Source organism: Acyrthosiphon pisum, chromosome A2, assembly GCF_005508785.2.
Source record: "Acyrthosiphon pisum isolate AL4f chromosome A2, pea_aphid_22Mar2018_4r6ur, whole genome shotgun sequence".
Taxonomy (NCBI): domain Eukaryota; kingdom Metazoa; phylum Arthropoda; class Insecta; order Hemiptera; family Aphididae; genus Acyrthosiphon; species Acyrthosiphon pisum.
Window position 1 is genome coordinate 7212744 of NC_042495.1, and position 14765 is coordinate 7227508.

Sequence of the window (14765 nt, forward strand, 5' to 3'; positions counted from 1 at the left end):
TATAATATAATATATATTTTAACGTTTATTTGAAATATATAATCTATAAAGATTTATTTACATTAAGCATATTTGAAGTAGGAAACATGAATGACGTGTATGATTAAAGGAATTACCCAGCAGTAATACTTTGGACGTGGTATATAAAAATATTTATTTATTATATTTGTTCATTTGTTTATTTTATTATTATTATTTTTTATAATTATGTTAGTAAGTCTCTATACCATTTCCTCTGAAACCTCTTTAGGGGATTGCCTGGGATATTGTCGGAGTTAAGGGCATTAAAAAAACGTATAAATCAAAATTCAAACGAATAGTTTCTGAGTTATTGAAATGATTGATTTCAATTATATAATACAAAGGATAATAGTATTTAATAGTATACATTTTAGAAAATATGTATAGGTATATCATATTATACTTATTAAACAAATGAAAATATATTACAAATTATAAAATTCATATATTTTTATACCTAATTGTAAAATATAGTTTTCAAATCATCATAGCTTCTCTTTATATCCTAAATATAGCACCATACCACAATACTATGTTAGTACACACACTTCAATAACTCAAAACTACTCATTCAAATTTTGATTTAGATACATCAGCATTTTAAAAATTAAACATCTGCTAAACAATTTATTATTTATAGTGAAAATGGTTGGTTCTTCTTTGTATCGTAAAATGACACTATATATTTAAAATCCAGGCAATTAAAAATAGGGTCTTTATTGAAAACTTATTTGATATTATAGGCAGGTACTCAAGAAGTCGAAAAATCAAAATTTGCATGAACTATAGTTTTAGGAAAAATCTGAATGAGCTCGCTCGTTGAATATTATTGCCATGCATATTAATATAATAACAATATAATATTACACGCAGGACGTGGGCGCATTTTAGCGGGTACCCAATGAACGCTTATTATAAGTCGTCGGTGCGGTATAAGACTTGTGGTAACGTAGTCGTCCGTTACAATTTTATCATAGTCGCAATATACGATAATATTATACACACAATTATTATTATTACGGTTAAGTTCTCGATAACAATATCATAATAAATTGTTGTTGAAATAAGACGCCACCGGGAAGTCGACTGCGGCCGTGGAGGCGGCGGTGTGTTTGCCGAATTCCGTCCAGCGACTGACCGCCGCGGTCGGCGACTGATGGTATCCCATGGAGGCGGCGGCGGCGGAAGTTGCGGCGGCGGTGGCGGTTGGCGGCTGAGTCGTCGGTGGAGGTGGTGGCAGGGTCGGCGGCATACGCAGTTTGGTCGGGTTAGCCGCAAATTCGTTGTGCGCGCCGTAAGCCACAGCGGCGGCGGACGGGTTGAATCTATATAATAATAATAATATTATAGTACACGTTCAGAGCAATAAAGAAGAGCATCAAAAAATATTATTATACTAACACTACGAACTTATTTCACACACACCCTAATAAATAATTATTTCGCATTGCGCGATATCGATTTAGTCGCGACATATTAATTTCATTTACACCGACTACACGCTTCATTATAATATATTATACAGGGCGATTCACCTAAAGCACGCTCATCTCCATTTTTCTTCTTTTATTACGAATTTATACAAATTATTATGAATTTTTAAATTTTTAAGTAAACCTTTATGGGAGTTTTTAGACCATTCGAGGAGTGTTCTGAGGCTATACAATTTGTTTTTTCAAACAATAACGGTTTTACAATAAATTAGACGGTTCTTTTAAAAATGTCGATAAAAATTTTAAGAGAGTATCTTCTTATAGTTATTAATATGTACCTACATGGCTACATATTAAGGATAATAGTTCTTATAGTTTTACAAAAATATAAAACAAAATTTCATATTAAATATATCATATAACATATGATTATTACATATTATAAAATGTTGATTGGACTAGGTAATATTAATTATCCATAGTATACAAAGTTAAATAACTCAAAAACTATAAGTTGGAATTTATATTTAGATATTTTTAAAAAAGTTATCGGATTATAATAATTTACAGTAAAAGAAGATAATTCTCTAGTGAAAAAAATAAATCAGCATCGCCACGTAACACTATATGTAAATGGTATAAAAATCCAAATAGTATTCGAAAACATGACCCACAAGTAAGCAGGTATATCAGTAATCAGTAAGTTGTAAAAATCGTAATTTGAATAATTTTATTATTATAGAAAACAATAGAGAACATGTTTGGTAAATCACTCTGTATAATATAATTTTCACATAACCACATTTTCATCAGCCACTTCTTCCCGCCCGTCTGAAAAGTTTTTCAAACCAATATTTATTCAGGTTTATACGACGTTTGCGGTTCATAAATTGAAATAAATATAAAAATTAAAGGAACTCCTATTGCAGTCATTGAAACAAAAAGGTGTTGTTTATACCACATAATACTATTATTAACACACCCGCGGGTGACAGCCGTGAAATCTGTAGCTATAGGGCTATAGTTTGTCAGATTTTAATTTTGAAAATGGATTTTGGGTTCATGTTAATGAGTTTTCTGCATGTATTAATCAAAGCTTTTTTTCATACCTATATACAGTCGACTCTTTGTAACTTAAAGTCCTAGCAGTTTAAACAGGTCATAAAAAAACTTTTTATATTATATAATATTATTGTTCGAGTGGATAATACCTATGTTCGAAAATATACCATTCATCCATAGTCCATACCATTTCTAGATTATACACATTCACACTCGTTTTCATTTACCTGTCCTACTAGTTTTCCTAAATTATTGTTATCCTATAAAACAGGATTTGAAACCGAAAAAAATTTTTTTCGATTTCAATTTCGGTCTCGAATATCGGTATTTATTTTTTCCTATTTTGATTTTAGTTTCAGATATTTGTATTTATTTCTTCTGATTCCGTTATGATTATCGGTATTAATTTTTTCCGTTTTAACTTCGGTTTTGTTTACCGGTATTAATTTTTTTCGATTTGGGTTTCAAAGGTTTTATCCTGTATTTAAAATCGGTATCGAATATCAATTTCAAGTGCTACATAAAACACGGTAAAATGCAATAATCCCTTTAACCTGACCATCCGTGCTGTGGGTGTAGATGAAGTTGCCATAACATATACACGATCAGGGGTAAAGGGTACATTTTAATGACCGACACTTCGTGTGGAAGGAACTAAGAGTGATAAATATTATTTGCTTACGTTAGGTACTTACAAGTTACAACATAATATTTAAAAAAAATATGTTCGATTTTTGACAAAACATTTTTCTATTATTTTAATATTTTGTTGGTTTTTTTCCGACCAGTAAAAAGTAAATACCTACGTCTCTTACTATAATTTCAGTGCGCATAATTTGTTGAACGTCACTTGATCATCATAAAAGTATTCGTGGGAAGCATCATTAGAACATCGTCTGTCGGTTACACACCTTACTACACATCGGATGTTTTTCGGAGAAGGTTTTGCAAATAAAAAATGATTAATTGTAATTTAATTTACTTAATAATTTACCTGAAATTGCACAATACTCTAATACAACTAGATAATAGCTGCATTTTTAATAAATACGTTTTAATTCAAGACATTTCCGCAGGGGATGGGGGGCTGAATATATTAAAGGCAAGCAGACCATTACAATAAAGCATATTAAAATTGTATGTCTTAGGTTTTTGGGGGGGATACGGCGAAGTTTGGGGGGCTTAGCACCCCCCCCCCCCCAATTTTCACCTATGATGGGGGGGGTCGTGGCCTCTAACGCCCACCACCTGTGTGGTGTCGCTGTCGTCCGCAGAACTCATGGTACGATTTTAAACACACACAATAATATTAAATGTGTGACCTAAACGTACATAATCATTGTTTTTAGTGTAAGATCCGGTGAAATATACGTCATAGTATAGGTATACTTCTTACTTACATATTATTATTGTCCTCAAGCACTGTCAAAAACAAACTTTAAGTATAACTATATACTAAAACTTCAACATAAAATATTATGTCACACGATTAATACTAATTACTAAATATAATATAGTTACACGCCACACAACTCCTAACCGTTATAATAGTATTGAAAACATTATTTTTATTATTTATTAAACCACCCAACCTGCACCTACTACTTCATCGACCTATTACAAATTGATGTTTACGTTTATAATAAACACTTTTACCCAGATAAAACCGCATCAATATTAATTTATTTCGAAAATTACGAACATTATATTATTTATATTATGTAACCTGAAATAAATTTAAAACCAAAACACATTGCGATCATAATATTATTATAATTATTAAGCTTTTAATTCATAAAATACCTATGTATTGAGTTATATATAAATTATAAATTTATAACATGGTAAGACAATGACACCCATTGAATTTCGTTTTAAACATAATATTATCAGGGCATTTATTATAATATCATTTAAATTAGATGTATCATGACGTATTTATGTATAATAATCGAAATTTTTCTTAGAGAATAATATTATTATGTTATTATAATAATTTTTTTATTTATTCAAATTTGATGAAAAATGTATGTACACAGTATATTTTTGTAAAAATTCGCTAGTAAGGGTTTTGATAGTAGTTATAAAAATTTTCTAACATGTCTCCGTATTGGTGGGCCGCGTTGTTCCGTGCGGTTTGCTGGTATTCGTCCCACGCAGACCCGTCATAGTAACCGTTGTACTGAACGCCAGGTTGAAGTCTCCAATCAGCTGTGCCTGGAAAAAATTAATAATAATCGTCAGAATAAAACAATACATAACGTAAATCGACAACCGTATAATATAATACAATTCTTAAAATGTTTTTGGAACGTCACGTCAAATCAACCAAAATCGCATCGCGTGGCGCTATCTGTACGTCTATAAATCGCAGACGCGAACTGACATCGAACATCACTAGGTTTCGTTGTAAGTACACGGTGATGTCGATAACTAAAACCTTCATCCCTATAATAATATTGTTATTTTGCCCACCAGAGGGTAGAAGACTCTACATTTATAAATCCGAAATTGCAATGGATCAACCAGTGATTAATGTTTATGAGGATTATAATAATATTCTATTATATTATCCATAGTTTATTTAAAATAATAAAATGTATACATTTCATTTAATATAGTCACGTCCATTCACTTATAGGTAATTCGATTTGTCATTATACCTGCGACTTATACGAGTTAATACAATAATGTGGTAATAATTAAAAATACTACTATATCTGCAGTCTACTGCAGTACTACTTCTAAGATTTAACTGTTTTTTTTAATACGAATTTATTAAGTGACATAAATACATAATATTATATTGGATGTCAGTAAATCAATATGTTTAAACATGGACAGACAACGAATTAAACCCCGTAAGCTAGTTGAACTCACAAAATGTTAAAAATTTGGTTTAGTAAATTATGTATTCCGTGATTGTGTTTGAGGCAATATACACGAACAGTTAATGTATTCATAATTTAATTGACAGAAATCATATTTTTTTCAATTACGTATGTTTATTATTCATAGGTTAAATATACAAATATACGATACCGCATACATTAGTTTTTATTTTTTTTCATTATTTAACAAAAAGAAAAAAAAATTGAGAATATTATGTCTCATAAATATATACTTATGTAACAAATAATTTCAATCGTATTAAAATATATATTAAATATTTAAAACGAGAAATAGCTATAAGACTTTAGTACTATAGAGATACATGATGTGTATAATATTATATGATTAATATATTAATATAATCATACTGTTGTACTTCATCGCAATTTATAACATCCAACAATTATAATATACCCACTATAGGTAATAATATTTAAGTTGAATAATTAGGAAGAAAAATAATAAGTCCAATAAAATTCAATCTATTTAATTTAATTATTAAATAATATGTATTTTTAAATGTAGGTACTATATAATAATATATACCAACATTATAATACTATGTATTTTATAATTTTATCTAAAACAATCAAATGATTATTCTAGAATGCTTTACCTATCTTATATACACTATTTTTTAAAAGCCGTTCGGCATTATTCTTATAATAAATACACTTTTCAGTGGAAAAGGTTCAAACATGCAAAACACAATTTTAAATTATTAACTCTATGTGATGAAAGCAATTTTGTGTAGCTCTTAGCTATGAATTAAACTATATTCAATTAAAACATGATATTCACTATAGTCCCTAGTTTTACCAATAATATTAGGTATGTAGGGCCCTTTAAAATCAAAGAAATTGTTTAAACAAAAAATTTTACAAACAAACGCGTCTTCATAACATATAAAATAATGATTTTGAAGTTTCTACATTAAGCATTAGAATTTATTCCCACACTAAAACAGTATGAGCACCTATTGATTATTAGTAATCAATCATTGTTCGTAAAATGAACATTAGGTACCTATATGACATTTCAGTGGGTAATCTGCCATCATAGGCATTCATATTAGTACCTACCTACCGTGATGATCCAAGAGTTAATACATTCGCCAACACGATATCTATTTTTTTAAATTTATTAGACGTCGTCGGTGTTACAAAACATATATGTAAATTGTAAAATTGTATAATGTATTATAGAAATTACCAGTGTAGGAAGGTGTGTTTAGGTTCTCAGAAAAATTGCTGCTGATTATGTTGTGTTGTACGTTGGAACTATTCTGTTTCCTCCATCTCGCTCTCCGATTGCTGAACCACACCTTAAACAAATTTAAAAGTCTTTTTAATATTCCGAGAACAGAAGTCATATATAATTTTCTAGTAAATTTAAAATAAAATAGTAAAAATTTGATTATCCAACCGAAGCAATAACAATATAAATACGCGCAGCGCGTGTTAAATATATTTTCGATATTAACGTCAATCACTCAAACATATAAATGATTACGTCATATTACGTTATATATGAAGCATTACATATGCAAGTATATATTATAATAGGTATACACTATACAGGCATATATTATTTTAATACCTATTTTATAAAAATATATGGAAAATAATATTTTATATAAACTATATAGATTATAGTTCGACGCTTCACTTTTTCGATTGTAATTCTTGATGTGTTCAACATATATTCAGTGCTTTAAATATAATGGTGGATTTGAGATTAAATTTTTAAAAAAACTGTCCCAATTATTATATTTTTACACCGAACCCAGTACATGCCATTAATGTTCTACCTTTGAAGTGGTCTTCAACCTCATTAGTCATTATTAGTTATTGGACGACCCATTTTAGTTAGTATATTTATTATTCGAGAACCAAAAAGAAAGTTGATAAATAAAAACTTACCACTTTTTCAAATTGATTTATTATTATTATTATTATGTTTATATCGTAATATATTTTGCTTTGTACATTAATGTAAACAATTTAATGAAATACTCTTAATTTGAACTATATACCAAGTTGACCTCGTTAGAGTCCGACTTATACATTATAGGAGCAGCTGGGGGGTACGGATTTATAAATATATATATATATATGAAAAGTGTATCACTCCCACCGGTTGATGACCAGCTGCATTCATATTAGTGATCAACAAAGATATTCATTTATTACTGTTGTTCTAAACAATGGCATAGATATAAGTGTATATGGGTAGCTTTATTACTTGGACTCGAGGTTCCGGAAGTCCGAATTTAGCGGCGAGAGTCTCCCGGGCCGCTATATCCGGATACTGGCAAGCCAAAAACGACCTTTCCAAACCTTCCAGTTGTTGGGCCGTGAACGCGGTCCTTCCTCTTCTCTGTTTTCTGGATATGACGATGCCCGGTTCCGACGGCACATCCACGTCACCGGTTCTTCCTGTAAGAAGATCAACCAGTACATATTATTTAATGTTATTACAAGTACATATATACCAACATCATATTATAATTCAATAAAAAGTACTCAATATTTTTGTTTCTATTTTTATTATGTATTGTTGCGTGGCTATTGAAAAAAATCATGAATAATATACATATGTACACTACTACACTATATAATATAATAGTATTACTATATTCCAATTTAGGTATAACTCATACACAACTACACAAGTCAAAAATGCAATACACAATATGTGTCACCGCAACAGTATAATATTATAATTATATGAACATTAAGACTATATGGGTATAAACTATAAAGTATAAGCCGAAAGAACGGGAATAACTATAACATTATTAAGATAATATTATTTTTATTAATGACTTAGCAAACTAAAATAACAGTAGGCATACCTGCCTATATATTAAGGTACTAATGATAAAGATTTTAGGCATAAAATTGCACAATTTACTTATAAAATACTTCATAAAGGGCAGATCATGCATGATAATTATTAATTCGGTTAAGAAATGTATGTGGACAATTTTATAATGAGCTGGAATCAATCATTATAATATATTTTTTTAAATATTTATATTCCAATATAATAAGTCACTGAGATGTAAAATTAAGCAAATTAATTTTTTTTAAATAAAAAAGTTATATTATTATCTAAGGTATATAAATTCACATAAATTAATAGTTATTTTCTTTTCACGTCGAAACGTATACCTAACATATTTTTAATAAAATATTGGTGACTTTTTTTTCCGTTTACCAGCTATACACACCTTACAATATTATACACATCAATACAACAATATAATAATAATATTATGATGATGCCGTGTACAGAATGCGGACATAGAACGGGCATTGAAGGTACGTCTAAATATTATGGTCCATACACGGTTTGTGCAAATATTTATCTCCGTTACACGACTTATTATATATAATATTATTATTATACGAAGGTACATCATAAACCCTTAAGTAAACATATCCGCGAGAATACCTATTTATCATGCGCCTATACAATCGGTATTATTATTATTATTTTTTAAATCACGGGTTTTTGCATTATAGTTACCAGGAAGACGACGGACAAATCGGAACAAACAACGCGCGTGTATATATGTCTAACATTATGCTGTACGCGATGTTTCATTATTCTCGACTACCGACGATGTGCATATTATTTCGAAGGGGAGGTCGGCGCTGCGGCGGCGGTGGATCGGACCGTGTGAATTCGACCGCTCGCCAACAGGTTGCACCTACATATATATAATAATATATAGGTACACAGTACGCGCATATGTATAATACGTGTAATGGTGTAACACATTATTATTATTATTATTATTATTATAGACGTCCGTCGTGCCAGCCGGTGGTCCTTTTCGACTCCGTTGATGTTTCGTTTATATAATGCACGTGAATGATATTATATATTCAACGCGAATATTATACTATTATTACTATTATTATTTGTACAATACGCGGTGCACTCGGATCACAGCTCATTGAAGAACGTCTATAATAATATGTGTCATATTATACCCGCAATGAATGAATATTATTATATTCGACGTCTGTCGCTGTGTGCACTAGGTATATGTGCACTGCGGGTATTTCTATATATGCCATGGTATATATATATATACCAACGTTAACGCGTGTACTACCGTGGTCGGAGATACATAATAGTATATAGGTACATGGGCGATTTCACCCACCGGTAGATAATAATATATAATGTAATTTCCATTGTACGGCAGACGGAGCGACTGCGCCGAGTATAGACATAATATAGGTATTTTACACAAAGCGCGATTTATCGGAAAGATATAAAAAAAAAATAAAAAATAAAAACATTACTTATCCCTTTTTTAGAAAGGAAAAAATCAAAAAAATCAGGAAGCGTCCGACTTTCGCCGGTAGTGCGTTAGTATAATATTATAGGTACAAGCAGTATAATACCAGCTATAATATATGATTGTTATGCAAGTTTTGAGCAAACGATGTTTATTCTCTCGCTTTGTGTGCGCGATAAACGATAAAAAAAAAAAAAACAAAAAAAAAATAAAGGTGACGCTTTTTACGCATTTTATGTTTACACACCGCCCTGACAGTTGTTCAAAAATAATAGATATAATCCTTAAGCGGCGTGGTTGGTCGTATAATAATATTATATTCGTGATAAATCGTGTACACATATTATAGTTTTATTATATTTTACATTTCTGCAATTTTATTTTCTGAAATCCTTCACGCGTCAATACGGATTTCCTTTCGAGACTAATAAATTGCAGTGCTGCAGGTATTGTTGGCAATATTATTCGTGTGTTGTATTTAACTTGATGTTTACCGAGCCCGGCTTGTTTATACATGGTATTATAATATTATGTTTATATAGGTATGCATTATAGTCGAATAACAATTTAATATTGTCCAGTGTTGGGTAAAAGGGCTATAACAAAATGATTCACAAATAATTAATCAGTTTATAGAAAGATTATACTTTATTGTATAATTTAAAATGTATGAATTTCAACAGTGTCTGCAACTTTAATTGAATTTGTTAATATACTAAAGGGTTAAGATTCCTGACGTATTATATTGATTTTATGAATAAAAACTATAGATTTAGACGGAATTCAATCATTGTCCAATATTAATATTAAATATTAAAAGTTAACATTAGTACTTATTGTGATGTATTTAGTTGCTCAATAGCTTATAATTTTTGAAAATATGTAGTTGTATTTTGATTTCAGAAGCCATCCGTGGTTAGTGCATATGTAAACCAAATAATGTTAGCATTTTATATGATTATTGCGTAGGTATCAGAACTACATCTGTCATCTGCGCAATTAAAAACTGAAAAACCAAAAGGAGAAGAACGTTTGAAACGTATCGACCGATCAAAACATAACCTGTTTAAACCAAACTGATGGAATACGTTTAGACTAAATAATTAATAAACACCTATAGAGACGGCTACATGGTTAACCATAAAAGTTTAAATTTTTCACACACTTACCAATTATTGCGCTCATATTTATAGGCACACTTGGCGGGGATGAAGTAGTTAAGCCCCACAATTATGGTTAATATGATAGTAGGTAAACAAATTTAGAAAATATATAGAAAAATCCAAAAAAATGACAAATATTAAATAATAAGATTCGGAATTATAAAATGTAGTTAAATATAATTTTTTTATAATATTTTAGAACTATAATAAGTTATAAGTTATATCTAAATAATAATATTCACAAATTATTGTACATTTTTTAGTTACACACCTATATACATAGTAATATATTATTAATGTTAGGAGTGTTATAAATATTTATAATAAATCTGAATACAAATCATATAATTATTTGTGTTATATAGTATGCATGTATAAACAAATAAAATAAATAATAAATTTATTTTTTAGAGAAGAAATACGCATGGTTTTATATTCAGAAGAAAATAGAGGCGATAGTCGTTGGAAAAACTAGTTGGAGAAAAACGCAGGTCGCACCAACAATTTGATCCAAATGACAAATTAGGGTGACATTATATAAAATTGGTCCAAATAATGGGATCTACCAATACTGCACGATACCGACGGATTCCATGGTTTTAGAATACTACAGTAATATGTACAATATTTAAACCACAAAAATTGTAGTTTGATCCGGTAAAAAATATTTTTGCCCCGTTTAACCTATACACGAAGCGAGATATATTTCATATTACAAATCGAGATAGTTAACGTTTTCGATTAGCTGTATAGACCGGGGAGACGAGTTCTGAGCACCTGAATATAATTGGCGCGTGTGGGATACTCATTAAAGTTAGAACCCGAGTTAATACGTATTTCTGTATAAAATATAAAGCCTGCAACGATCAGGTTATCTACGGCTGGTAATCGAGACGATACATATAGCTGATGGGTACTATGGCTATTATAATATATAAACAACTTGAACCCAATTAGTATAAAACCATCAAACCTTTACATACTATATATATAATATACACCTATATCAACCTAATGGCTAATATTTTATTTTTGTATGCATAAAATAATAATAAACAATTATACTAATTTTAAGTAAGAATTTTAGTATATAATATGCTATGAAAAAGCAGCCTTGGATTTTGTAAAAATCATATTTATTTATTTATTATTCTTACAACCGTCTTCTGAATTTTTCAAAAATATAGCCATTTTAATAATTGTCACCGTTCTCAAAAAAATATAATCGCCTACATATATACTACCTTAATATGTACCTATATCGTATCTACCATCGATTATTATATTAATTTGATAATCTGTGTTAGTGTTTTGTAAATTGAGAAGTAAAATATTTTAATATGATTATGAAAATATGTTGTACTTGGATTCTATAGATTTATAAAAAATTATAATGTTTAGGTAATATGCTTTTAAATTAAAAATTAAAAACCAGAAATTATTCAAGCAATGACACGGTAGCTCAAAAACACATTTTCAATCTATGATATTTAATTATTTCTTAGTTTTGAATTTAATACTTGGAGGCATTCAGAATAATATATAATAATAGTATTTCCTGTTTGATATTTTTTGAAAAATGATACATCGAAGCATACTTATAAGCTCGTTCAAATGCACAAGTCGAATTCAGGTGGGTAGTACCAACGTCAGTAAATCGTTATAAATAATAAGTGGATAAATATTAAAAACAATGGTTCAATGATCTGACAATTGAATTTAGCAAGTACACAACCAAAATAATATACACTAAGCCAATCACTGTTTTTGTTGCATACAAATATTGCAGCATATCCGTCCTATTATTTTATTCAAGCGAAAATGACAACTCAATTTCTATAACATAATAATATAGAGGCTATAGTCTATAGGGTATCTATTATGTGAAGCAATATTACGACCTGGAGTTAAACTATTCTTATATGATATCCCCCAATGATAAAATATCGCATGTCATATTATTACTATGGAAAACAATTAAATTACGGTAAAAATACACCAAGGACACCTTTTGCACAATATAATAACTGCAAAATTATATAGTGGCGTACGTTTTGTGATTAAAAGAGTTGCCCATTGTCGGTATATGCACGCGGGGCGACGGTCAACTTGTTTTGAACTTGCACGACTGTGCCAAATTTTGGTCATATTTCTAACACAAACTTTTACCAGTATAATTTATATTGTGCTGCACTGCTGCAGTAAAGCGAAAGCTGGTTAAACAAAAATTAAAACAATAATCGGTTTATACAATTACTTTGTTTATCGTCATGATATCAACGAGTTTCATGACGCATATAAATCTGTTATTTTTATGGAGGTAATATACCGCAAAATTGTATTAATAATAATACGCGCGTGCTATGGTGAGATTCGAATGTTACATTACATTACATATTACACGACTTCACGTTATAACATTATATAAATTCACTTTAATAATAATCAATGTTATTAGTTTTAATGATACATCGTTTCATTCGTTCTCGACGAGGCGGCGCTTATTAATTCCTATACAATATTATTATATTATCATTATTTTTTATATTATCATATTATTATATCGTACCTATAAATAATGATCGTTCATTAGTCGCAACAGCAGCATCATAATAATAATGGATCATAAGCGGACGGCGCGCGCATATGTTACATAATAATAATATAATATAATGGTCAAATCTTTGTGTAGCATTGCGGTATGCGTGGTACAAAATTATAATATAGATTGCTGCGATAATGGGTATAGGATTTTTGAAGAGACGGCTCCGATAATGATAATATAAAAAACAAGGTGACAAAGATAGGTACCTATATTATTATTCAAAATTAAGATATTTTCATATTACTTTTTTTTTTAACTCGTTTTGTTATTAGGTAAAGCTATAATACTGGTATAGATAAATACGGAAAAAATTAATTGAAGTACTTTTAACTTCAAAATTAATGAATACAGTAAAACTTCCGTTAACGGTCACCTCTGTAGGACGGGCACCTCTAAATAGCGGTCATTATATTCAGTCCCTTCGATGACCGTTATATGGAAGTTCTACTGTATATTATATCTAGTTACGTTGAATTTTAGTTAAAAGATAAAACTTGACATCTTCTAAATGGTCACAAAAATAGTATACATACGACCTACCCAATTGATGATGGATTTGAATATTTTTTCAATTTTAGATAAGCCATGTGACCTAAAAGTGGTTTTGTGAGAGGTGTGGAGAGCATTTGGTGCTATGAAAACTCGCTCCTTCCGCCACCAATCAAGGAGGTGGAAGCTAGTGTTTATCCGACCAGTAATTTTTGAACCATGTAAAGTTTTGTAAATTTGTTGGTAACTTGGCTATTTGTATCACTTCAATGCTTGAGATATTACGAATTATTACCTTTATATGAGATATACCTTTATAGTTTATAAACATTGAGCATTTTTTCTTTATGAACTATATTATATATTTTTTAAATTATTATATTGATACTACCCATATAATATTGTACATGATAGTTCGTGATAAACGCCTACTGATGAAGAATACTTTCATACTGATTGTACATTCATTTTTCTGCATAAAGTATTGTACTATTGTACGTTTTCATGGTGCCTAATACTTTTCACACAAATAAAAGTATATAAATCAACGATTTAATTTATCAAAATTTCATTAAACTGCCTAATACGTTTGAATACAATTATCTTGAAGCGTTAAAAAAATACCTTGGTAGGTATATGTTAAATAAAAAAATGATGTATGTTTTATTGCAAGAAATAAATACATTATTACTATGGATTCCAACAATAAGTAGGTATGGTTGACGGGATAACTTTATTAACTTGGTTATATTATAATTATGAAACTTGACGTTTATAAAGTT

General features: G+C 29.5%; 1 protein-coding gene across 1 annotated transcript in view; it reads right to left on the reverse strand.

Annotated features, from left to right (window-relative positions):
- Positions 1 to 483: 483 nt before the first annotated feature.
- The window catches only part of LOC100575170 (protein gooseberry-neuro-like), a 42585-nt gene continuing 28303 nt past the window's right edge, over positions 484 to 14765 (reverse strand). The window contains exons 4-7 of the mRNA XM_003245097.4: positions 7653 to 7846; positions 6621 to 6732; positions 4616 to 4733; positions 484 to 1346 (exon numbers count right to left, since the gene is read on the reverse strand). Of these exons, the coding sequence (XP_003245145.1) occupies positions 1064 to 1346; positions 4616 to 4733; positions 6621 to 6732; positions 7653 to 7846 (707 nt within the window). The 3' untranslated portion in view covers positions 484 to 1063. The remainder of the gene's footprint in view (positions 1347 to 4615; positions 4734 to 6620; positions 6733 to 7652; positions 7847 to 14765) is intronic.